We start from the raw sequence: 23,895 nt of genomic DNA, 5'->3' as shown, positions 1-23,895 counted from the left end.
GTCGGCAGTTTTTTTTTTTGGAAAACCTAAGTTTTTATGAAAAACACTAGAAAGTTTTTTTTAAGAAAAATTCATTGCAATGAAAAATTGAAAAAACCTTTCCAACAAAAAAAAAACTGCTGACAGTTTTTTAGAATTTTTTCAAAAAATGTAGAAATTTTTAAATTTTAACAGTTTTCAACTTGATCTTGCTTAGCAAAACTGTTTATTAAAAATGGCTTTAACCATTTAGAGAAAATAATAATAATTTAAAATTTTGTATCAATAGAAAAAAACTATAACAAAAATCTTGTCTGATAGTAAATATTTAATTAATTTAGAAAAAAGTACTGTTTTGATTTCCATCTCTCAATTATCTTTAGCCTCTTGGCAACCACAAGCCGTTTTCTCCATAAACTCTATGACGCCATATTCTCCTGTACACATCCATTGTGTATCCAAACGATTTAATTCCTCTGCCTTACCCTGAGGCAAACTGCATATTAGATCAGCTTTAACAGTGCGCAATGAGCAGATATTGGTTGGTTGGAAACCTCTAAGACAGGTGAGAAAATCTTCTGTGGGATCCCAGCATAAGTCGCCCAATAGTTTGCGATAATTTAAATCACCTTTGAAAATAACCAGATGAGCCTCACTAAGGTATTGATACAAATCGGGAGCTATTTCACGCATTCTACAAAGATATATATGCAAAACTGTTTGTTAAATGTTTATTTATACAACTTCTTACGCACTCACTTGTAATATTCATAGGGCGATACCCAGAAATAGTTTACTGGACTCAATACGAATTTACCCTCATCAAAATATTGTTGCCATTTTGCCGCTAATTCCTTAACAAATGGTGATTCATGTTTACTCATATAGTCCAAAGTCCAGGGTACATCTGTGGGCACAACATCCGATACATACCAGGGTATAGGTTTTACACTGAAACGTACCTTTGTGGCTAATTCTTTTTCTATCATATAATCCGCCAACACTAAATCGGTATAGAACTCAAAGCCTGCATTATCATTTACAAATTCCACTATAACCGGTTTTGAGTGATCGGCATTTTCTAAACAATCCCATATTTGTTTGATATTATCTACTAATATATTGCTATTAAAGCTTTCCAACTGTTCGAATACATCATCGGAAGGTGTGAAAGCTTTGCGCATGATAAGTGATAAATCACATTTATTGCCCCATAGGTTTAGTTTAACTAAATTACTAAATGTCTTTTGATTCTTTTCGATGCGTCTGACAACTTTGGCTGCACCTAAAATGCCTTCCGTTTTAAGACCATTTTGTTTTTGTTTCGCAAAATAATCGTAGTTTTTAAGATATTTTGTGCTTTCGAAGAAGGAAGACACTTTACGATACATATAACATTCGGCATACAGCCAACAGGAACGAAAGAATGAACAGGCATCGGATGGTAGATTTTCGATAAAGTTATTCCATAAGTCTTTATCGGGTTCTGTAGGAAAAATAATAACTTTTTAACAATTGTGGCAAATTTTAGTTCAATTTGATTACAGTTCTAGTTTAGATCTAGATAAGTTCTAGTTCAGTTTTAGTTCAGTTCTAGATCAGTTCTAGTTCAGTTCTAGTTCAGTTTTAGTTCAGTTCTAGTTCAGTTCTATTTCAGTTCTAGTTCAGTTCTAGTTCAGTTCAGTTTTAGTTTAGTTCTAGTTCAGTTGTAGTTCAGTTCTAGTTCAGTTCTAGTTCAGTTCTAGTTCGGTTTTAGTTCAGTTCTAGTTCAGTTCTAGTTCAGTTCTAGTTCAGTTCTAGTTCAGTTCTAGTTCAGTTCTAGTTCAGTTCTAGTTCAGTTCTAGTTCAGTTCTAGTTCAGTTCTAGTTCAGTTCTAGTTCAGTTCTAGTTCAGTTCTAGTTCAGTTCTAGTTCAGTTCTAGTTCAGTTCTAGTTCAGTTCTAGTTCAGTTCTAGTTCAGTTCAAGTTCAGTTCTAGTTCAGTTCTAATTCTGTTCTAGTTCTGTTCTAGTTCTGTTTTAGTTCTGTTCTAGTTCTAGTTCTGTTTCAGTTTTTTTTAGTTCTGTTCCAGTTCAAGTTCAGTTCTAGTTTAAGTTTAGTTCTAGTTCAGTTCTTGTTCAGTTCTAGTTCAGTTCTATTTCAGTTCTAGTTCAGTTCTAGTTCAGTTCTAGTTCAGTTCTAGTTCAGTTCTAGTTCAGTTCTAGTTCAGTTCTAGTTCAGTTCTAGTTCAGTTCTAGTTCAGTTCTAGTTGAGTTCTAGTTCAGTTCTAGTTCAGCTCTAGTTGAGTTCTAGTTCTGTTCTAGTTCTGTTCTAGTTCAGTTCTATTTCAGTTCTATTTCAGTTCTAGTTCAGTTCTAGTTCAGTTCTAGTTTAGTTCTAGTTCAGTTCTAGTTCCGTTCTAGTTCAGTTCTTGTTCGGTTCTAGTTCAGTTCTAGTTCAGTTCTATTTTAGTTCTAGTTCCGTTCTAGTTCAGTTCTAGTTCCGTTCTAGTTCAGTTCAACTTCCGTTCTAATTCCATTCTTGTTTCGTTCTAGTTCAGCTTTAGTTATTTATAATTCAGTTCTATTTCAGTTTCTAAAATTTACCTTCTCCATTGAATTTTTCAAATTTTTTATCAGTTTGCAGTTGATATTTTAGTTTGGATATTTTACCCACAACTGCTTTAATTTCTTCTCGAGTTTCCTGAATTAAAAAGGAAATAAACTTTAATCATTTACAGCATTATGTTTTAAACTAGAACCTTTACATAAACAAAACATACTTTACTAGAGAAAATCATAATTGTTGCTGTTCAAAAACAAAGATTTGAACTTGTTTTTGAACAACTTATCAAAAACTATAAATGCAATACTATAAATAAATAGAAAAAACACCATCTAATCTAATAAATAAAAGGTCACTTATTTGACCCTTATATATTATAGTGTAAATTAGAAATTCTAAATTGTTTGCAATAATTTACCTCGTCATTGCCCAGTGTGGCAATTTCATCTTTATCTCTATTTAGCTGATCAATAATTTCAGTTAAAATAACAGGCAAACGTTCGCGTAAAGTGTAATAGGCAAAACTCCTGAAAAAAATAAAACAAAATTATATTAATAATATTTAGTTTTAAGACAAGGAAATTTCTTTAAATTACCTTTTATAGCGTCCCGATAGAGCAGTGTGTCTTGGTGTTGCTGAATCAATAATGTCATATTTAGAATCAAATTCCCCGGCTGTTATAAGATTATTCATGTTTGTTTACTTGTATAAACTTTTAATTTTATGTCTCAACTATTTAATTTTAAAATATATTTATAATTTTATTAAAAAATTAATTTTTCAGTAGAAAATTTTTCTTCAAACAAGCAAAAAGTTATATTTATTTATAAATGACATTTTATTGCTAGAGAAGTGGCAATATCAATAACAAAAAACAGCTGTTTGTCAAAAAAACGATTGGAAAAGAAATCTATAAAACTGGGGGAATTATTTATCTATACGGCATCATCACATATATTAAAGCGTTTTTTGGGTATTAAGAGATTTTTAAAATATGCCTTTTTACTTTATAATGAAAACAACAACAAATTTTAGAATTTATTTCTTGCGTTTTAAAATAAAATACTAAAGAATGTTTATGCATTAACATTTAGTGGAACAGTACCAAAATAAAAATATAATTTTTTCCCCTTTCCCAAAGTATAATTTGTTTATTACTTTGACGTTGTATGGCATCACTATTAAATGACTGATAAACAATAACAACATGGTCGATGATAAAATTTAAAGAACGCCGTTATTGTCAGTTGCCAAAGCAGTTAATATTTGTCGGCACAGGTCTTTGATACAAGTTTGCAGAAAAATTTTTACGGGAGATATACAAGAAAAGAAAAAAGGTAAAGAATTTACATAAAATTTGCACTTATAATATAAAACTCTAACACAGCAAATAAATATAATTTATAATTGAAAAGAATTGCTAAAAAATTATTAATATTTTAATAATAAAACAATTTAAAAGTGTACTTAAAAAAGTGGGTGTCCAAAAGCAACAAAAAAAAAAACACCGAAGAAAATTCCTTTGTATTGACTTTTTGCAAAAGAGAAGAAAAAACAACAACAACAATAGAGAAAAGAGCTGAACTTGAAACAATTTTAAAAGTTTGTTTAAAACTGATTAAAAAAATTATGAATAATAAGCAAATCTTTTTTATCTTGAATTGTTGAAAAAGTATTAAAAAAATGGTGTGTGGTTTTTGTATAATTAGAATTGAAGTTGAGTAGAAGAAAAAGGTTTTCAACGAACCGCTGTAATTGTTGATGACATTTACAAAAGTAAATATCGATTTTGTTCTATTTTTGAAACCTTGAGTGTTTTTCAATGGATTTTTTTTTCTTATATTTCCAAATAAAGTTGGCTAGCCCTCATATTGGCAGTCGTAATGAAATTATTAATATCCAATCAGTAAGATTTTGTGATTATATTAGACATTGTTTTTTTATTTATAATAGAAATTTGGAAAAACAAGCGGCTTTAGTTGAGCAATGTGGTTTTAAGTTATATCCCTTAAACTTACATAATCTAGAAGATTAAAGAATTGTAATGAAATTTTGTTTTTTTCCACGGATGTTTTGAATATTTTTGAAATACTGTTTTACTTCTTACAGAAAAAGAGAGTTTTTGGCATAAATCATTGCATACTTTTAGGCTGTTATTGAATATTTATTTTGTGTTTTGTAACTATTTTTCAGTTCAAATCTGTTAATATTATAAAAATTCCTATCTATCAATTATTAATTTTTCCCACTAAAGCAATCAAAAACATTAATACTGTTCTAAAGAAATACATAATATTACAGATTATTTCATAACATACAAACGTGCTTAGTGATGGGATTGAAAAGCGAATATGCAAGAAATATTGCATACTTTTAGTTGCAGAATTTATTAAAGAGTTGCATACAAGTTGAAAATTTAATTATTTTTAATTTAATATGAAATAAAATGCAATATCAATTATTTTTATGTTAAAAAGGGGCGAACAAAACTAAACACATGAGTAATAATGCTTCACCAACAATGATGGAACTGTGCATTATAATTAAATAATAACAAGATTTTAGAGTAGCAAACTGCGGTTACTTGTGGTTTTGTATTCTAGTTCAGTTATAGTTCTGTCCTACTTCATTTACAGTTTAGTTCTTGTTCAGTTCTAGCTCAAATCTAGTTCAGTTTTAGTTTTGTTCTAGTTCAGTTCTAGTACAGTTTTAGTTCAGTTCTAGCTAAGTTCTAGTTCAGTTCTAGTTCAGTTCTAGTTCAGTTCCATTTCAGTTCTATTACGGCTCCAGTTCAGATCTAGTTCAGTTCTTGTTCAGTTCTAGTTCAGTTCTAGTTCAGTTCTAGTTCAGTTCTAGTTCAGTTCTAGTTCAGTTCTAGTTCAGTTCTAGTTCAGTTCTAGTTCAGTTCTAGTTCAGTTCGAGTTCAGTTCTAGTTCAGTTCCAGTTCAGATCTAGTTCAGTTCTTGTTCAGTTCTTGTTCAGTTCTTGTTCAGTTCTTGTTCAGTTCTTGTTCAGTTCTTGTTCAGTTCTTGTTCAGTTCTTGTTCAGTTCTAGTTCAGTTCTAGTTCAGTTCTAGTTCAGTTCTAGTTCAGTTCTAGTTCAGTTCTAGTTCAGTTTTAGTTCAGTTCTAGTTCAGTTCTAGCTCAGTTCTAGTTCAGTTCTAGTTCAGTTCTAGTTCAGTTCTAATTCAGTTTTAGTTCAGTTCTAGTTCAGTTCTAGTTCAGTTCTAGTTCAGTTCTAGTTCAGTTCTAGTTCAGTTCTAGTTTAAGTTTTGTTCAGTTCTAGTTAAGTTCTAGTACCATTCTAGTTCAGTTCCATTTCAGTTTTAGTACGGCTCCAGTTCAGATCTAGTTCAGTTCTAATTAGAGTTCAGTTCTAGTTTAGTTCTAGTTCAGTTCTAGTTTAGTTCTAGTTAAGATCTAGTACCGTTCTAGTTCTAGTTCTGTTCCAGTTCTGTTCTAGTTCTGTTCTAGTTCTGTTCTAGTTCTGATCTAGTTCTGTTCTAGTTCTGTTCTAGTTCTGTTCTAGTTCTGTTCTAGTTCTGTTTTAGTTCTGTTCTAGTTCTGTTCTAGTTCTGTTCTAGTTCTGTTCTAGTTCTGTTCTAGTTCTGTTTTAGTTCTGTTCTAGTTCTGTTCTAGTTCTGTTCTAGTTCTGTTCTAGTTCTGTTCTAGTTCTGTTCTAGTTCAGTTCTAGTTTAGTTCTAGTTCAATTCTAGTTCAGTTCTAGTTCAGCTTTAGTACAGTTCTAATTCAGTTCTAGTTCTTCTTGAATTCTAATTCAGTTCACCCTCCTTTCAAAAAATTTCTCCAGATTACTTTATAAATACATTCTCTTTCCAATTTACAGATGTGTCTCCCTTGAAAACTCCTTAATACCAATAACCAAACTCGTTGTTTTACGCAAAAATAAAAAAAATTGGTATATCATCCCACTTTTTTGATTTGGAAATCAACAGCAAACACAACAGCTTCCTGTTATTAATCAAACTAATACATTATCCTTAACAATAGATATTTAATCCTATACCCAACATGGCTATGTCTAAAGTAATAAGGGTACTGGAGAAATCCATTGCTCCTTCGCCACATAGTGTACTAATGGAGCATCGTCATAAAAACGACAGCATACTATTTGAATCGCATGCAGTGGCATTGCTGTCACAACAAGAGACGGATATCATACGTAAACAATATACCAAAGTTTGTGATGCCTATGGCTGTTTGGGTGTTTTGCAATTAAATGCTGGCGAAAGTACGGTATTATTTCTAGTGCTGGTCACTGGTTGTGTGTCGATGGGTAAAATAGGCGATGTAGAAGTGTTTCGTATACAGCAGACACAATTTGTTTCTTTGCAAAATGCAGCACCCAATGAAGATAAGATATCGGAAGTTAGGAAATTACTTAATTCGGGTACATTTTATTTTGCCCACACCAATCAGACATCGACTACCATGAATAAGTTTGATATAACATTGTGTGCCCAAAGGCGTCAGCAGACATCTGAAACGGATAATCGTTTCTTTTGGAATCGTATGATGCATATACATATGCTAAGATTTGGTATAGATTGTCAGGCCTGGTTGTTGAAGGCCATGTGTGGTTCGGTGGAAATACGTACAGTATATATAGGAGCTAAACAAGCAAGGGCAGCAATTATATCAAGATTGTCTTGTGAAAGAGCTGGCACTAGATTCAATGTTAGAGGTAAGTTTAGTAATTAAACAATAAATTATTGAGTTTTAACTTTGTTTCTCCTTAAAGGCACCAACGATGAAGGTCATGTTGCTAATTTTGTGGAAACTGAACAGGTAATTCATGTTGATAATGATGTCACCAGTTATGTCCAAACTAGAGGTTCTGTACCCTTATTTTGGGAACAACCTGGTGTTCAAGTAGGCTCGCACAAAGTTAAACTTTCTCGCGGCTTTGAAACATCTGCTGCTGCTTTTGATCGTCATATGTCTATGATGAAACAACGTTATGGCTACCAAGCCATTATAAATCTCTTGGGCACTTCGTTGGTGGGTAGCAAAGAAGGCGAAGCCATGTTAAGCAATGAATTTCAAAGACACCATGGGATGTCGGCTCACAAGGATGTTCCTCATATCATTTTCGATTATCACCAAGAGTGTCGTGGTGGCAATTTTGGTGCTTTATCCAAGCTTAAGGAGCGCATAACTGCCTGCGGCATTAACTTTGGCATATTTCATGTTTCCAATGGTCAGGTGTTGCGCGAACAATTTGGTGTTATACGCACCAATTGTTTGGATTGTTTAGATCGTACTAATTGTGTGCAGACTTATTTGGGTCTCGACACTTTGGCAGTGCAAATAGAAGCTTTGGGTATGGGCGAGAAGAAAAATTATTCCAGATTTGAAGAGATTTTTAAGCAAATGTGGATTAATAATGGTAATGAGGTTAGCAAGATTTATGCTGGTACTGGAGCCATTCAGGGCGGTTCAAAACTCATGGATGGAGCAAGATCAGCAGCTAGGACTATACAAAATAATCTGTTGGATAATTCAAAACAAGTGAGTTAAGATTTGTTTAATTAACAACTCAAATAGAAGAGAAGTAGAACTGAACTTAAACTGAACTAGAACTGAACTAGAACTGAACTAGAACTGAACTAGAACTGAACTAGAACTGAACTAGAACTGAACTAGAACTGAACTAGAACTGAACTAGAACTGAACTAGAACTGAACTAGAACTGAACTAGAACTGAACTAGAACTGAACTAGAACTGAACTAGAACCGAACTAGAACTGAACTCGACCTGAATCAGAACTGAACTTGAGCTAAACTAGAACTGAACTAGAATTGAGCATTATTTTAAAAATAAAAACTAATCAGTTACTGTATTCTTTCACCTTTAGGAAGCCATTGACATTCTCCTAGTTGGCTCCACACTCAACTCCGAATTAGCCGATAGAGCTCGCATTTTATTACCTTCCAATATGTTGCATGCTCCCACCACAGTTTTGCGTGAAATGTGCAAACGTTATACGGAATATGTAACCCCTAAAACGGCACGTGTAGCTGTTGGAACTTACAACGTAAATGGTGGCAAGCATTTTCGCAGTATTGTCTTCAAGGATTCGCTTTCGGATTGGCTTTTAGATTGTCATGCTTTAGCACGCTCTAAGGCTTTGGTTAATGTTAATAATCCATCAGAGAATGCTGGCAATCCAGTGGATATTTATGCTATAGGCTTTCAGGAAATTGTCGATTTAAATGCTTCCAATATAATGGCTGCTAGTACAGATAATGCCAAGCTATGGGCTGAGGAATTACAGAAAACCATATCACGTGATAATGATTATGTTCTTTTGACTTATCAGCAGTTGGTGGGCGTGTGTCTGTATATTTATATACGACCCGAACATGCTCCCTACATAAAAGATGTGGCTATAGATTGTGTTAAGACGGGTTTGGGTGGCGCAACTGGTAATAAGGGAGCTTGTGCTATACGTTTTGTTTTGCATGGCACTTCTATGTGTTTTGTTTGCGCACATTTTGCGGCAGGTCAATCGCAGGTGGGTTAAAGTGTTCTATTATTTGGAAGCACATTTATGGATTTGTTTCATTTTTTTCGTTTTTAGGTGGCCGAGCGTAATGCTGATTATGCTGAGATCACCCGCAAATTGGCTTTTCCCATGGGCCGCACTTTAAAGTCACACGATTGGGTATTCTGGTGTGGTGATTTCAATTATCGCATTGACATGGATAAAGAGGAACTTAAAGAGTCCATACGCAATGGTGATTTGTCGGCTGTCTTGGAAAATGATCAATTACGCAAGGAACAAGAGGCGGGCAATGTATTTTCCGATTTTCTAGAAGGTGAAATTACCTTTGATCCCACTTATAAATACGACTTGTTTAGTGATGACTACGATACCTCGGAGAAACAAAGAGCACCCGCCTGGACTGATCGTGTATTATGGCGTCGGCGCAAGGCATTAGCTGAATCAGATTTTGCCAATAATGATTGGAATCCGGGTAAATTAATACACTATGGAAGGTCAGAGCTTAAGCAAAGTGATCATCGTCCGGTTATAGCCATAATTGATGCTGAAATTATGGAAATAGATCAGAAGCGTAGAAGAACTGTTTTCGAACAGGTTATTAGAGATTTAGGACCACCAGATTCCACTATAGTGGTTCATGTTAAAGACGTCGCGGTAGACGATGAAGGACCTACTATTTATGATGAAAATGTTATGTCCACTTTGATACAGGAACTAACTAAAATGGGTGAGGTTACTTTGGTACGTTATGTAGAGGATACTATGTGGGTAACCTTTAGAGATGGTGAGGCTGCACTTAATGCCGTAGCCAAGGGTCAGCTTAATATTTGTGGTTTAGATTTGGAATTTGAATTGAAATCTCCAAATTGGCATCATTTTGTGGACAATGAAATTGAATTGTGCACCACCAATACTATAGCTTTGTGTGCAAATCCTCAAGAACAGGCACAGCTATTGAATGCCACCCCGGAAGTGCCACAAAGACCAAAACAACCACCCACAAGGCCAGCACCCGCCAGGCCACCCATACCCATGTCACCAAAGAATTCACCCAGACATTTGCCACATGCCGGCGTTATTAGTGTAGTGCCCGAAATGTTACAGAAACCGGCCAAGCCTCCAATGCCACCACAGCCGCAACAACCACCACAATTGCCACCACCCCTAAGACCAGTACCGGTGGGCTCGGGCTCGGATACGGCACCTTCCTCCAAGTCACAATCGCCAACCGAACAAACTTCTCCGCTACACTCTTCATCCGGCAAAGTGTCACCCTCTGGTTCAGGTTCTCAGGCCGGTTCATTGCCGCCCACACCACCACGTCACACACAAAGCAAGAACGTAACACCAGCTTCGACACCGTCACGCCAATCAAAACAATCATCGGTCGATGTGCAAGATACCTCAACATACAACGAGAGCAATATTTATGAAGAAATACCAGATATACCTGCACCCCGACATCCACCACCAGCCTTTCCACCCCCCGTGGGTTTAATGGATGGTGGCAGTAGTGAAAGTCCTGCTAGAAGACCACCACAAATGCCGACGAATGCACCCATGGGTCCTCCACCACCACTACCCGTTAGACGAGGTCCCCCACCTATACCAAATCGTACAGGGAATGCACCACCCTTGCCGAATAGACCAAATAATAATTAAAAAAATTAAACATTTAGTAATCCTAACGTACTTAAAATGGTAAGTAGTAAAGTTAAAGAAGTGAAGAAGAAAAACAAGAATTTAACATTCCTTTTTAGACATATTGTATGTTTTTTTTAATAAAAAACAAATTAATCAAACTAATCATAAACACATTATTGCAATTGTAATTCCAAAAAAGAAAAACAAATAAATTATACAAAACATGAAACAAATATATTTATTATACTTCAAGAAGTAACACAACTCAAATTACAAAATGCTCTATGTATTCCTTTTTAGTTTTTTAAAATACTGTTTAAGAAGAATTTGAAATTTGCAAAAACGAAAACCTTTTTAAAACTTAAGGTTTAACGCAAGAACTTTAAAAGTATTAAAGCCTACTTAAAAGGGCTTATGTTTTTATCAAAATATTAGCATAGTTTAGGGGATTGTTTAAAATTTAAAGAAAAGTCTATCTAAAGTGCAATATTATGAATAATATAAAACAGAAGCTTTTTTAATAAACAAACAAATAACAATTTTTTGCAAAAATTAAGCTCTAGCTCTTATTCAGTACTAGATAAGTTCTAGTTCAGTTCTAGCTGAGCTCTAGTTCAGTTCTAGTTGAGCTTCAGTTCAGTTCTAGTTCAGTTCTAGTTCGGTTCTAGTTCAGTTCTAGTTCAGTTCTAGTTCAGTTTTAGTTCAGTTCTAGTTCAGTTCTAGTTCAGTACTAGTTCAGTACTAGTTCAGTTCTAGTTCAGTTCTAGTTCAGTTCTAGTTCAGTTCTAGTTCTGTTCTAGTTCTAGTTCTGTTCTAGTTCTGTTCTAGTTCTGTTCTAGTTCTGTTCTAGTTCTGTTCTAGTTCTGTTCTAGTTCTGTTCTAGTTCTGTTCTAGTTCTGTTCTAGTTCTGTTCTAGTTCTGTTCTAGTTCTGTTCTAGTTCTGTTCTAGTTCTGTTCTAGTTCTGTTCTAGTTCTGTTCTAGTTCGGTCTAGTTCTGTTCTAGTTCTGTTCTTGTTCTAGTTCTGTTCTAGTTCTGTTCTAGTTCTGTTCTAGTTCTGTTCTAGTTCTGTTCTAGTTCTGTTCTAGTTCTGTTCTAGTTCTGTTCTAGTTCTGTTCTAGTTCTGTTTTAGTTCTGTTCTAGTTCTGTTCTAGTTCTGTTCTAGTTCTGTTCTAGTTTTGTTCTAGTTTTGTTCTAGTTCTGTTCTAGTTCTGTTCTAGTTCTGTTCTAGTTCTGTTCTAGTTCTGTTCTAGTTCTGTTCTAGTTCTGTTCTAGTTCTGTTCTAGTTCTGTTCTAGTTCTGTTCTAGTTCTGTTCTAGTTCTGTTCTAGTTCTGTTCTAGTTCTGTTCTAGTTCTGTTCTAGTTCTGTTCTAGTTCTGTTCTAGTTCTGTTCTAGTTCTGTTCTAGTTCTGTTCTAGTTTGTTCTGTTCTAGTTCTGTTCTAGTTCTGTTCTAGTTCTGTTCTATTTCTGTTCTAGTTCTGTTCTAGTTCTGTTCTAGTTCTGTTCTAGTTCTGTTCTAGTTCAGTTCTAGTTCAGTTCTAGTTCAGTTCTAGTTCAGTTCTAGTTCAGTTCTAGTTCAGTTCTAGTTCAGTTCTAGTTCTAGTTCTAGTTCAGTTCTAGTTCAGTTCTAGTTCAGTTCTAGTTCAGTTCTAGTTCAGTTCTAGTTCAGTTCTAGTTCTAGTTCAGTTCTAGTTCAGTTCTAGTTCAGTTCTAGTTCAGTTCTAGTTCTGTTCTAATTCAGTTCTAGTTCAGTTCTAGTTCAGTTCTAGTTCAGTTCTAGTTCAGTTCTAGTTCAGTTCTAGTTCTGTTCTAGTTCTGTTCTAGTTCTGTTCTAGTTCTGTTCTAGTTCTGTTCTAGTTCTGTTCTAGTTCTGTTCTAGTTCTGTTCTAGTTCTGTTCTAGTTCTGTTCTAGTTCTAGTTCTGTTCTAGTTCTAGTTCTGTTCTAGTTCTGTTCTAGTTCTGTTCTAGTTCTGTTCTAGTTCTGTTCTAGTTCTGTTCTAGTTCTGTTCTAGTTCTGTTCTAGTTCTGTTCTAGTTCTGTTCTAGTTCTGTTCTAGTTCTGTTCTAGTTCTGTTCTAGTTCTGTTCTAGTTCTGTTCTAGTTCTGTTCTAGTTCTGTTCTAGTTCTGTTCTTTTCTGTTCTAGTTCTGTTCTAGTTCTGTTCCAGTTCTGTTCTAGTTCTGTTCTAGTTCTGTTCTAGTTCTGTTCTAGTTCTGTTCTAGTTCAGTTCTAGTTCTGTTCTAGTTCTGTTCTAGTTCTTTTCTAGTTCTGTTCTAGTTCTGTTCTAGTTCTGTTCTAGTTCTGTTCTAGTTCTAGTTCTGTTCTAGTTCTATTCTAGTTCTGTTCTAGTTTTGTTCTAGTTCAGTTCTAGTTCAGTTCTAGTTCAGCTCTAGTTCAGTTCTAGTTCAGCTCTAGTTCAGTTCTAGTTCAGTTCTAGTTCAGTTCTAGTTCAGTTCTAGTTCAGTTCTAGTTCAGTTCTGGTTCAGTTCTAGTTCAGTTCTAGCTCAGTTCTGCTACAGTTTTAGTTCTTTTCGAGTGCTGTTCTAGTTCTGTTCCATTATTAAAACTGGTGTTTTTTTTCCGTTTTTCTAATGACTCCCAAAACTATGCTAATCGTTTAAAAGTGAACAAGATAAAGTTAGGAATTATAATAGATTTATCATGCAAAACAACAAAATATAACAACCGCTATAGTGCAAATGATAAATAAGAAAATTAATTAATAAAAAAAAATAGCAAGGTTTAATACTAGATAAAATACACACACACAATACGCTTAAAACAATGAAGAGGTAAATAATTATTAACTATAAAACAAACAAAAACAAAAATATAGAAAAAAGAAGGCGTTATAATAATGAATAAACAATTAAAAACAAAATAAAAGCAAAAACAAGAAATAATAAATGTATATTAAATGATTATATTTTAATTAAAAAAAGCAAGAGAAATAAAAGTATTAATAAATGAAAAAATTAATAAAATATGTAGTTATAAAATACTTAAATTATTAAAACTAAAAAGCCAGCAAGCAACAAAAAATAAAAACTAGTCAAATCTCCAAGCGGAATAAAATTTATATAAAAATATTAACAAAATATATTGAATATTTATTGTATTAAATCAGAGAAAATAAAAAAAACAAAACAATGAAATTGTAGAAATGAGGAAACTGGTTCCATTTATTACTAACCGCAACTACATATAGTTTTTTTTTTTGATTTTTAACAAAGTTGTTTTTTTTTTAATTTATTTTTATTAAAAAAAGAAATTCCAAATTCTTTTAAACATTTAAAAGAAATCATTTGAAATTAACAAGAAATGTTAAATTAAATCATCATTTAAAATCACCATTAAACTATTTACAAAACAATATTAAATAAAAACAAATATTATTAAAAGAAAACACAAATTGTTAATTGTTTTAATTTAAAGTTGTCTGTTAAATGTAGTAAAAAAATAAAATTTTAAAACAAAAAAAGTATTTATTATAATGAATTATCAACAATATAAACTAACAGCTGAAGAATCTTCATTAACTCTTATAACTTAAGCCAACAACAACAAACTTAATTAAGTTAAAACATTACATTTTTATTAAACTTTATTTATGATTTATTAAAAAAAACATTTAAAACCCACTTACACACACTTAAAACAAAATAACAATGACACATAACTTACACATATTTAAAACCTGGTGTATTAAATGTTAAAGCTCTATACATATACATACATATATATAAATATATTTAATATTATAATAATTATAAAATCTAAAACAAACAAAAAAAAAAAAAAAGAAACCTAACTATAAACAAGTAACAAACAGCATTATATAAATTGAATTAATATTAAATATAATAAAACAAAACATTAAAACACTTAAAAAGAAAATGTTTCACAATAATCTTGCAAAAAATTTAAAGTTTTTGTTTTTTTTGGGAGAGGGCTTTGTACTTTAAAGCTAGGAAAATAAGGTTTACAATTTATAGGATAATAATAATTAATACACAGTCCGTTCTGTACTAATGACAGTAGTTAGCCTATATTTTAGAATATTGTTCTATAGTCTATAATACGTTTTTTTCTATAAGTTCTTATCTTAATCTATTATATCGTTACACAGGCCGACTATAGTCTTGTCGATAAGCCAAAGTATAGTCTTGTCCAGATTATTGTCTAGTCTACGGTCTTATTTTGTATATAGTTTAGTTTAATGTATAGTCTAGTCTATATTCTAGTCTATAGTTTAGTGTATAGTCTAGTCTATAGTCTAGTCCACCAGTCTAAAGTCTTGTCTATAGTCTAGGGTATAGTCTAGTCTATAGTCTAATCTATTGTCTAGTTTATAGTCTACTCTATAGTATAGTCTTAAGTCTAGTCTAAAGTCTAGTCTAAAGTCAAGTCTAAGGTCTAGTCTAAAGTCTAGTGTACAGTCTTGTCTAAAGTCTAGTCTAAAGTCTAGTCTAAAGTCTAGTCTAAAGTCTAGTCTAAAGTCTAGTCTAAAGTCTAGTCTAAAGTCTAGTCTAAAATCTAATCTAAAGTCTAGTCTAAACTCGGGCCTATAGTATAATCTATAGTATAATCTATATTCTGGTCTAGTCTATAGTCTATTCTACTGTATAGACTATAGTCTAGTCTATGTTCAAGTCTATAGACTAGTCTAGTCTATAGTTCAGTATGTAGTCTAGTTTACAGAATAGTCTAGTCTAAAGTTTAACTTATAGTCTAGTCCATAGTTTAGTCTATAGTTTAGTTTATAGTCTAGTCTATAGTCTATAGTCTACTCTATAGTCTAGTCTATAGTCTATTCTATAGTCTAGTGTATATTCTAGTCTATAGTCTAGTCTATAGTCTAGTGTATATTCTAGTCTATAGTCTAGTCTATAGTCTAGTCTATAGTCTAGTCTATAGTCTGGTCCATAGTCTAGTCTATAGTCTAGTCTATAGTCTAGTCTATAGTCTAGTCTATAGTCTAGTCTATGGTCTAGTCTATAGTCTAATCAATAGTCTAATCTATAGATTAGACTATAGACTAGTCTATTGTCTAGTCTATAATCTAGTCTACTGTCTAGTCTATAATCTATCCTATAGTCTAGTGTATAGTCTAGTCTATAGTCTAGTCTATAGTCTAGTCTATAGTCTAGTCTATAGTCTAGTCTATGGTCTAGTCTATAGTCTAATCAATAGTCTAATTTAAAGATTAGAATATAGACTAGTCTAGTCTATAATCTAGTCTATTGTCTAGTCTATAGTCTAGTCTATAGTTTAGTCTTATCTATAGTCTAGTCTATAGTCTAATCTATAGTCTAATTTATAGTCTAGTCTGTAGTCTAGTCTATGGTCCAGTCTTTTCTACAGTGTAGCCTATAGTCTAGTCTATGGTCCAGTCTTTTTTACAGCGTAGCCTATAGTTTAGTCTATAATCTGGTCAACGTTCAAGTCTATAGTCTAGTCTAGTCTATAGACTTGTCTATAGTCTACTCTATAGTCTATAGTGTATTCTATAGTCTAGTCTTAACTCGGGCCTATAGTATAATCTCTAGTCTAGTCTATTGTCTTCTTTATAGTCTGGTCTATAGTCTAGTCTATTGTCTAATCTCTAGTCTTTGTATAGCCTAACCTAACCTAGTCTATAGTTTAGTCTTTAGTCACGACTATAGTCTACTAAATGGTAAAGTCTATAGACTATTCTAGTCTATAGTCAAAACTATAGCTTAGTCTATACTCTAATCTATAGCCTATTCTATAGGCTAGTCTATAGTCAATATTATAGTCTAGTCAATGGTCTAGTCTGTAGTCTAGTCTAGAGCCTAGTCTATAGTATATTTTATAGTCTATTCTATGATCTAGTCTATAGTATAATCTATAGTCTGGTCTAGTATATAGTCTATTCTATAGTTCAGTATATAATATAGTTTATAGTATAGTCCATAGTTTAGTCTATAGTTTAGTTTATAGTCTAGTCTAAAGTAAATATTATAGTCTAGTCTATAGTCCAGTTTACAGAGTAGTATATAATCTAGCCTATAGTATAGTTTATAGTATAGTCTATAGTTTAGTAATAGTCTAGTCCTTTTACTGGTTAAATTTTGCATTTCTGCATTTTGATCTAAAACCATCTGGGCATAGCATCCATCGGTAAATTCTTATGATTTGGCAAGGCGGTACAGGGTCTCTGTTGTCGCCAGAATTCTTGACGTTTATTGAGAAAATCCACTGCCTCCTTAGCATACATCGATATATTTTCCGTATTTGTATCGGCTCTCACTAAATCGGGATGTTTTAGTAAATTCTCCAAATACTCCTTATCCACACAAAGTTCTCCCAAAAGTTTACGAGCATTTCTGCGCTCCAACTCTGCCTTAGTGGGTTTAGGTCGTTGAGGTCTTGAAGTAGTCATTTGTGATTTAGGTGTATTATCACCCGAACGTTTGGGTTTATTTTTACCAGCTGTTCCGGGTTTGGTATTCTTAACGCCTATGGTGTTTTCTATAGCTTCTTGGGTTTTTTGTACACCCAGACGAAAAGAGGCCAGTTCGGGGCGAGCACGTAGGCCGCGATGGAAGTACATAAGACTCTGTTCGAATTGTCCCAAATAGTAGAGGGATTCAGCTTTTTGATAAATCGCTCGTATATTGTTTTTATCCTCAGCCAAGGCTGTTTCGGCATCAATTAAAGCCTTAGAAGCTTCACCCAACAGTAAATAGCATTTACTGCGTGAGACTAAGGCATTAATATCGGTGTTGTTTAGTTCAAGGGCCTGTAAAGGAAGTCAAATTTGAAAGTAAATATAATGCTGTATATTTAAGCGGTAAATAAAGTTTTTTCCTATTCGTTCTTCCATTATCCCTACATATTCTTTAAAGCCTATAAATAAAATCTTCAAACCTTTGAAAAGAAATGTATGGCATTGTCAGGATTCGCATTTTTGATCTCTTTCAAACCCAACGCTATTATCGAACTTATATCGGCCTCATCTGGTATTAGCAGTGTTTCATTGCGATCCTGTTTCTGTTTGATTTGTAAACTCTGCTTAATATCATACGCTCCCGCACTAACTGCAGCCGCCCGATCTTTATCCGTATAGAAATCTACGAAATTTTCTTTGGGCTTTTTCTTTTTAGCAGCTAAATCTTCGGATTTTTTACGTGCAGCTCTCAGTTCCGCCTCTATGCGATTCATGCGTTGTCCCGTTGATTTTTCGGTTGGGCCCTCAGCACCATCAAAAAATTTCACCGATTTACGTCGATTATCTGCTGTTTTTCGGGGTGAGGTATAGCTACTGGCACGTCGTCTAGCAGCTCCCTTTTTATGTTGATTGGATTCCTCAAAAGCCTCCTCATCGCTGGTCGCTCCTAAACGTATAAAACTTTGTAATAACTCTTGTTCTTTATCGACGGCTAGGAAATCTTTTAAAACTTTAGACATTTTTTCTATTTTTTCAAGTTTTATTTGTTATAATAAATTATATTTAGGAAAACTTTTAAATATCCTTTAATTAACAAATATTTTAGATTTTTTACGATTTTTTGAAAATATAAATTTATTATAAACAAGTTGCCTGGTTACCGAAATTCCTTATAAATATAATAATATTGATAATCATCGATATACTTAACACCTATTTTGCTTAAATTACTTGATTTGAATTAGAAATATTTACTAGAAATTAGCTTTTAAGCTTTTGCTATGCAGACTTTATGCAGGTTGTAGGATTGACTAATAATTATGCCGCTTATTAAAAGCTTTTGTTTGCAACTTACTTCAAACGGAATTATTTTTATAGTATAGCCTTTGTTTAGTCTAAAGTTTAGTTAGTATTCTAGTCTATACTCAAGTCAATAGTCTAGTTTGTAGTCTGGTCTTAAGTTAAGTGTTTAGTCTAGTCTAGTCTATAGTCTAGTTTGTAGTATAGTCTATAGTATAGTCTACAGTCTAGTCTATAGTATAGGCTATAGTCTAGTCTGTAGCCTAGTCTATAGTCTAGTATCTAATATAGTCTACAATCTAGTCTATAGTTTAGTCTACAGTCTAGTCTATAGTCTAGTCCATAATCTAGTCTATAGTTTGGTCTATAGTCTAATCTTTAGTCTAGTCTATAGCCTAGTCTATTGTCTAGTCTAAAGTCTAATCTATCATCTAGTCTAAAGTCTATAGCTTAGTCAATAACCTAGTCTTTAGTCTAGTCTATAGTCTACTCTATAGTCTAGTCTATAGTCTATAGTCTGGTCTAAAGTCTTGTCTATAGTCTAGTCTATAGTCTACTCTATAGTCTAATCTATAGTCTAGTCTATAGTCTAGTCTAAAGTCTAGTCTATAGTCTAGTCTATAGTTTAGTCTATAGTCTACTCTATAGTCTAGTCTATAGTCTAGTCTATAGTCTAGTCTAAATATAGTCTAGTCTAGTCTATAGTTTACTCTATAGTCTAGTCTATAGTCTAGTCTATAGTCTAGTCTATAGTCTAGTCTATAGTCTAGACTATAGTCTAGTCTATAGTCTAGTCTATAGTCTAGTCTATAGTCTAGTCTATAGTCTAGTCTATAGTCTAGTATATAGTCTAGTCTATAGTCTAGTCTATAGTCTAGTCTAGTATATAGTCTAGTCTATAGCCTAGTCTAGTATATAGTCTAGTCTATAGCCTAATCTATAGCCTAGTCTATAGTCAAGTCTAGTCTATAGTCTAGCCTATAGTCTAGTCCATAGTCTAGTTTATAGTCTGGTCTATAGTCTAGTTTGTAGTGTAATCTATAGCCTAGTCCATAGTCTAGTTTATAGTTTGGTCTATAGTCCAGTCTTAGTCTAGTTTATAGTCTGGTCTAAAGTCAAGTGTATTGTCTGGCTTATAGTTTAGTATATAGTTTAGTCAATAGTCTAGTCTGGTTTATATTCTAGTCTATAGTACAGTTTATAGTCTAGTCTATAGCTTAGTCTATAGTCTAGTTGGACTATAGTCTAGTGTATAGGTTGGACTATAGTGTATAGTCGAGTAAATAGTTTAGTCTACAGTCTAGTTTATAGGGTAGTCAATAGTCTAGTTTATATTCTACACTATAGTATAATTTATAGTCTAGTATATAGTCTAGACTATAGTTTAATCCATAGTCTAGACTGTAGTCTAGTCCATAGTCTAGACTATAGTCTAGTCCATAGTCTAGACTATAGTCTAGTCCATAGTCTCGACTATAGTCTAGTCCATAGTCTAGTTAATAGTCTAGACTATAGTCTAGTCCATAGTCTAGTTTATATTTTAGTCTATAGTCTAGTTTGCAGTCTAGTCTATAGTCTTGTCTATAGCCTACTCTGTAGCCTAATCTATAGCCTAGTCTATAGTCTGGTCAATAGTGTAGTCTATGGTCTAGTCTATAGTCTAGTTTATTGCCTGGTTTGTAATCTATAGTCTAGTCAATTGTCTAGTCTATAGTCTAGTCTATAGTTTGGTCTATAGTCTATGGTCTAGCCTATAGTCTAGTCTAAGGTCTCTTTTATATATAGTTTAGACTACAGTTTGTTTTTTATATAGTCTAGTCTATAGTTTAATCTACAGTCTAACCCATAGTCTAGTCTATAGTCCAGTTTATATTCTAGTTTATAGTATAGTTTATAGTCTAGTCTATAGTTTAGTCTATAGTCTAGCCTACAATCTAGTCTATAGTCCAGTCTTTTGTCTAGTCTATGGTCTAGTCTATAATTTATTTAAAATCTAGTTTATTAGTCTATTGAAAAGTCTACTCTATAGGCTAGACGAGTCTAGCATAGTATATGGTTTAGTATTTTAACGTTGTTTTTTTAAGTCTATAGTTCAGACTATAGATTTGTCTATAGTACAGTCTGTAGTCTAGTTTATATGCTAGCATTTTCTATAGTCCTTGTCGATAGTCTATACTGTAGTTTTGACTATAGTTCATAAAGTAGCATTGTCTATAGCCTAGACTGTAGTCTTGTCTATATATGTCTTGTATTTAGTCTAGACTATTGGTAGGTCTATAGTCTAGACTAAAGCCTGGTCTATAGTCCACAACATTACCTTGTTTATAATCTATATTCCTCTACAGACATTTTAAAAAAATCCCTATTATAGATTCATAACTTTCATTTAGAATTTTCGAATTCGAATCTTTCATTTCTTTTTCTAGATATAGCTTGTCCTTCAAAAACACACTATGTATTTACCTGATTATAACCATTTAAAGCTTTTTCATATTCCCTTGATTTCATATGATTTTTCGATTGATCACATAATAATTTAATACTGGTTTCAATTTCTTCCAGTGTATCAACTTTGGCCTTTTTACGAGGCATTTTATAATTAATTTAAAATAAATTAACGTATTAAAATTAATATATAAGACACGTAAATGTTATAAAAAAGAAAATAACGTTAAAACTACTAATAAACCGAGAAAAACAACCGTTATGTCAGGACTATAAAATACAACTAAATTTATAATTTACCTGCTGTTTACGTTTATTTGCCAAATAGTTGTAGTTGTAGTTTTTGTATTTTCGTATGTCAAAATAAAAGAAACCTTTCAAAAAGGGAGGGAGACAAAAGGGTGGTGTACTCTGAGTATTGAAGAAAAGGGGCTTCATTTTTGTTTATAATTCAATCATCAAATTATGAAGAAGTTTGTTTTTAAAGTTAAGGAGATGGAGAAAAGTATTTCGTTGTAGTTGTTTTGTGGTTTTAAATAATAATAAACTAAATTTGTGTATAAATTTCTTTTAAAACTTAAGAAAAGTTAATATTATGATGTTTATGTTCATAACATGCATATGTGTAACGGATGTGAAATGTCTGTATTTAGTTTTTTTTTGGAATTTTCTCTATTAAAGTTCTTAGATTTTAGTTTTTTTCAACTTCTGAAATTTGTTTGTTGTGTTAAATAAACGCTACTTTCTAAATAAAGTTTAGACTAAAGTGAGTACACGCAATAAACTTTTGAAAAGTTTTTTATGTTTCTTTATTATTATTATTTTGGTTGCGTTCAAAAAAGACACAATATTTAGGCATGTCATATGCTACAACTAAATATTCAGAACATTGGTCTAAACAAGATTGTAATTATTTACCTTTTCATTGACATGCCTTTTTATTTTTTGATAAATGCTTGTGAGAATAGTCTCTCATATGAGCATGAATAAAAATGCAATTAAATATTCGTAATTATTAATGTTGTTTTCGTATTATAGCAGCAGATGTTTAGAAAAGATTAAAGTCGATAAATAGAAGGTAATAAAATGGAAAAACTTTTGAATTACTATAAGTCTATAAAAAAACTAATCTAGGGCAACAAACTGGACTATACGCAAGAGTTAGATTATAGGCTAGGATATAGACTAGACCATAAACTAAACTACAGATTAGACTTTATTAGATTACAGACTAGACTATAGACTAGACTAAAGACTAGCCCATAAACTAGACAATAGACTAGACAATAGACTAGACTATAGACTAGACTATAGACTAGACTATAGACTAGACTATAGACTAGACTATAGACTAGACTATAGACTAGACTATAGACTAGACTATAGACTAGACTATAGACTAGACTATAGACTAGACTATAGACAAGACTATAGACTAGACTATAGACTAGACTATAGACTAGACTATAGACTATAGACTAGACTATGGACTAGACTATAGACTAGACTATAGATTAGACTATAGACTACACTATAGACTAGATTATAGATTATACTATAGACTACACTATAGACTATAGATTAGACTATAGACTATACTAGACTTTTGACTAGAATAAAGGCTAGAATATTGACTATACCATAAACTGGACTATCGTCCAGACTCTTGTCTATAGTCAAATTCGTGATTTTGAACCCCTTTTGTGAAACAAATCTTATCTCTATTATTCTCCCTTTAATTTTACTGCAAAACCCTTCGCTGCAGACACCTTTACCAGCCAATCATTCTCGGATTCTTTGTTCACCAAATCCACCACAGCATCTTCTGTATTCAAACAAATCGGTACCACTTCATCAGCAGCCTCTGGTTTTGTAACATCAGGCAGCTCAACCTTTGGTTCAACTGCCAGCAATGATGGCGCTAAATATACCGGACGTTTTGGCGGTCCTCCTGGTGTTTTGGCCCCACAGAGTAATGGCTTCACTACCTCCAGCACAACCGTAACAAAAACATATAACCAGCCCGCATTTACCACTTTTGGCGTAACAACCTCTCCCGGTTTTGCAACAGCCAAGAAAGACAGATTCACCGGCAGCTTTGGTGGACCACCAGGTGTATTGAAACCCTATGATAATGTTAAGAATCGTTAAATGAATTACTCTTTAAAGAGAGGAAAGCAAGAAATATTATTATTATTATTAGTTTTAGTTAAATTATTTATAACATTGAACAGAAATTTAAAAGAAACTGGACAATAATCAATAAACAGACATAAGTTTAAATTGTTTATTTTCTTTACAAAAATATTTGTTAATTTGAACTTTAAATAACGAATACTCATCTAAATTGTATATGTATATGTATGTATGCATATGTATTGTATATTATTATAACACACAATAATTTATTATTGTGTTTCTTTACACACGTTATATTTTGTCAAAAAAAAATATTTAAAATAAATTAAACCTTAAAGCGATTATCCCTAATTTTGTACCATAAATATTATAAGTTAAACATATTAAAAAAATAATGGCTTTATTCGGTTATTTCTTTTTTATATTTAATAAATTGCTAATAAAATTTAAATGACAAAAAAAATTAAAAGAATACAAAAAACAAAAACTTAAATTTTTCTTTTAGATTCTTGGGGCGATGTCGCCACAAGTAGAAATTTATTTTACTTGATTGTTGACAATTCAGTTAGAGTTTGAACATCATGGTTAATTTCGATTGACATGCAAACTAAAGGTAATGTTATTATTTACTGTCTATATACGCCGTGAGAAAGGATGAATGAATATTGAAAGGAGAATAAATTTTAAACACACAATAACTACTTATTAGCATTCTTATAGATATAGCGATCGGTCTGAAGAGATCATGCTGAAAACTTTATATTGCTTAGATTATATTACTTTTTTTCGTCTTCAAACAATTTTTTTTATCAGTGTATAATTATTTATTTATGTTGTCATAAATAATAAAATCATGTTTATTTTTTTGCTATTTTGTCTAGAAAAAATATACTTGTTGCTTGTTT

The 23,895-nt window shown here is 32.4% G+C and overlaps 4 protein-coding genes across 5 annotated transcripts; 2 read left to right on the top strand and 2 right to left on the bottom strand.

The window, feature by feature from the left end:
* Positions 1 to 285: 285 nt before the first annotated feature.
* Positions 286 to 3,334, bottom strand: LOC111682510 (damage-control phosphatase ARMT1-like). Its single transcript, XM_023444478.2, has 5 exons — positions 3,118 to 3,334; positions 2,940 to 3,048; positions 2,563 to 2,659; positions 739 to 1,465; positions 286 to 673 (listed from the first exon to the last, which is right to left on the bottom strand). The coding sequence occupies exons 1-5, from the start codon at positions 3,213 to 3,215 to the stop codon at positions 349 to 351; spliced, it is 1,356 nt and encodes a 451-aa protein (XP_023300246.2). The 5' UTR covers positions 3,216 to 3,334; the 3' UTR covers positions 286 to 348.
* Positions 3,335 to 3,774: 440 nt separating this feature from the next.
* LOC111682521 (synaptojanin-1) lies at positions 3,775 to 10,864 on the top strand. Its single transcript, XM_023444491.2, has 5 exons — positions 3,775 to 3,859; positions 6,369 to 7,226; positions 7,284 to 8,053; positions 8,401 to 9,060; positions 9,127 to 10,864. Exons 2-5 carry the CDS (start codon positions 6,554 to 6,556, stop codon positions 10,711 to 10,713), a joined length of 3,690 nt encoding a protein of 1,229 aa, XP_023300259.2. The 5' UTR covers positions 3,775 to 3,859; positions 6,369 to 6,553; the 3' UTR covers positions 10,714 to 10,864.
* Positions 10,865 to 16,651: 5,787 nt separating this feature from the next.
* Positions 16,652 to 21,077, bottom strand: LOC111682515 (outer dynein arm-docking complex subunit 4). 2 transcript variants are annotated; one of them, XM_023444485.2, is made up of 2 exons: positions 20,870 to 21,077; positions 16,652 to 17,458 (listed from the first exon to the last, which is right to left on the bottom strand). In XM_023444485.2, exons 1-2 carry the CDS (start codon positions 20,996 to 20,998, stop codon positions 16,808 to 16,810), a joined length of 780 nt encoding a protein of 259 aa, XP_023300253.1. In that variant the 5' UTR covers positions 20,999 to 21,077; the 3' UTR covers positions 16,652 to 16,807. The 2 variants fall into 2 exon arrangements, with proteins under 2 accessions (XP_023300253.1, XP_023300252.1); XM_023444484.2 differs by lacking the exon at positions 20,870 to 21,077 and adding an exon at positions 17,587 to 18,126.
* A 1,484-nt stretch (positions 21,078 to 22,561) lies between these two features.
* Positions 22,562 to 23,459, top strand: LOC124420480 (the record flags this gene model as incomplete). Its single annotated transcript, XM_046953365.1, has 1 exon — positions 22,562 to 23,459. A coding segment is annotated over one exon (441 nt), but the record flags the coding sequence as incomplete, so codon positions are not given.
* Positions 23,460 to 23,895: the final 436 nt, after the last annotated feature.

This window comes from Lucilia cuprina, chromosome 6, assembly GCF_022045245.1.
Source record: "Lucilia cuprina isolate Lc7/37 chromosome 6, ASM2204524v1, whole genome shotgun sequence".
Classification (NCBI taxonomy): Eukaryota; Metazoa; Arthropoda; class Insecta; order Diptera; family Calliphoridae; genus Lucilia; species Lucilia cuprina.
Note: the sequence above shows the minus strand (reverse complement) of the source record. Positions and strands in the feature narration are given on the sequence as shown.

Coding starts and splice junctions, on each gene's coding strand:
- LOC111682510 (XM_023444478.2), bottom strand. CDS start 3,215: ATGAATAATCTTATAACAGCCGGGGAATTTGATTCTAAATATGACATT. Junction 1,466..2,562: donor TGAAAAATTCAATGGAGAAG/GTAAATTTTAGA, acceptor TTTTTCCTACAG/AACCCGATAAAGACTTATGG. Junction 674..738: donor TCGCCCTATGAATATTACAA/GTGAGTGCGTAA, acceptor ATATCTTTGTAG/AATGCGTGAAATAGCTCCCG.
- LOC111682521 (XM_023444491.2), top strand. CDS start 6,554: ATGGCTATGTCTAAAGTAATAAGGGTACTGGAGAAATCCATTGCTCCT. Junction 7,227..7,283: donor CACTAGATTCAATGTTAGAG/GTAAGTTTAGTA, acceptor TTCTCCTTAAAG/GCACCAACGATGAAGGTCAT. Junction 8,054..8,400: donor TGTTGGATAATTCAAAACAA/GTGAGTTAAGAT, acceptor TTTCACCTTTAG/GAAGCCATTGACATTCTCCT.
- LOC111682515 (XM_023444484.2), bottom strand. CDS start 18,126: ATGTCTAAAGTTTTAAAAGATTTCCTAGCCGTCGATAAAGAACAAGAG. Junction 17,459..17,586: donor CCATACATTTCTTTTCAAAG/GTTTGAAGATTT, acceptor CTTCCTTTACAG/GCCCTTGAACTAAACAACAC.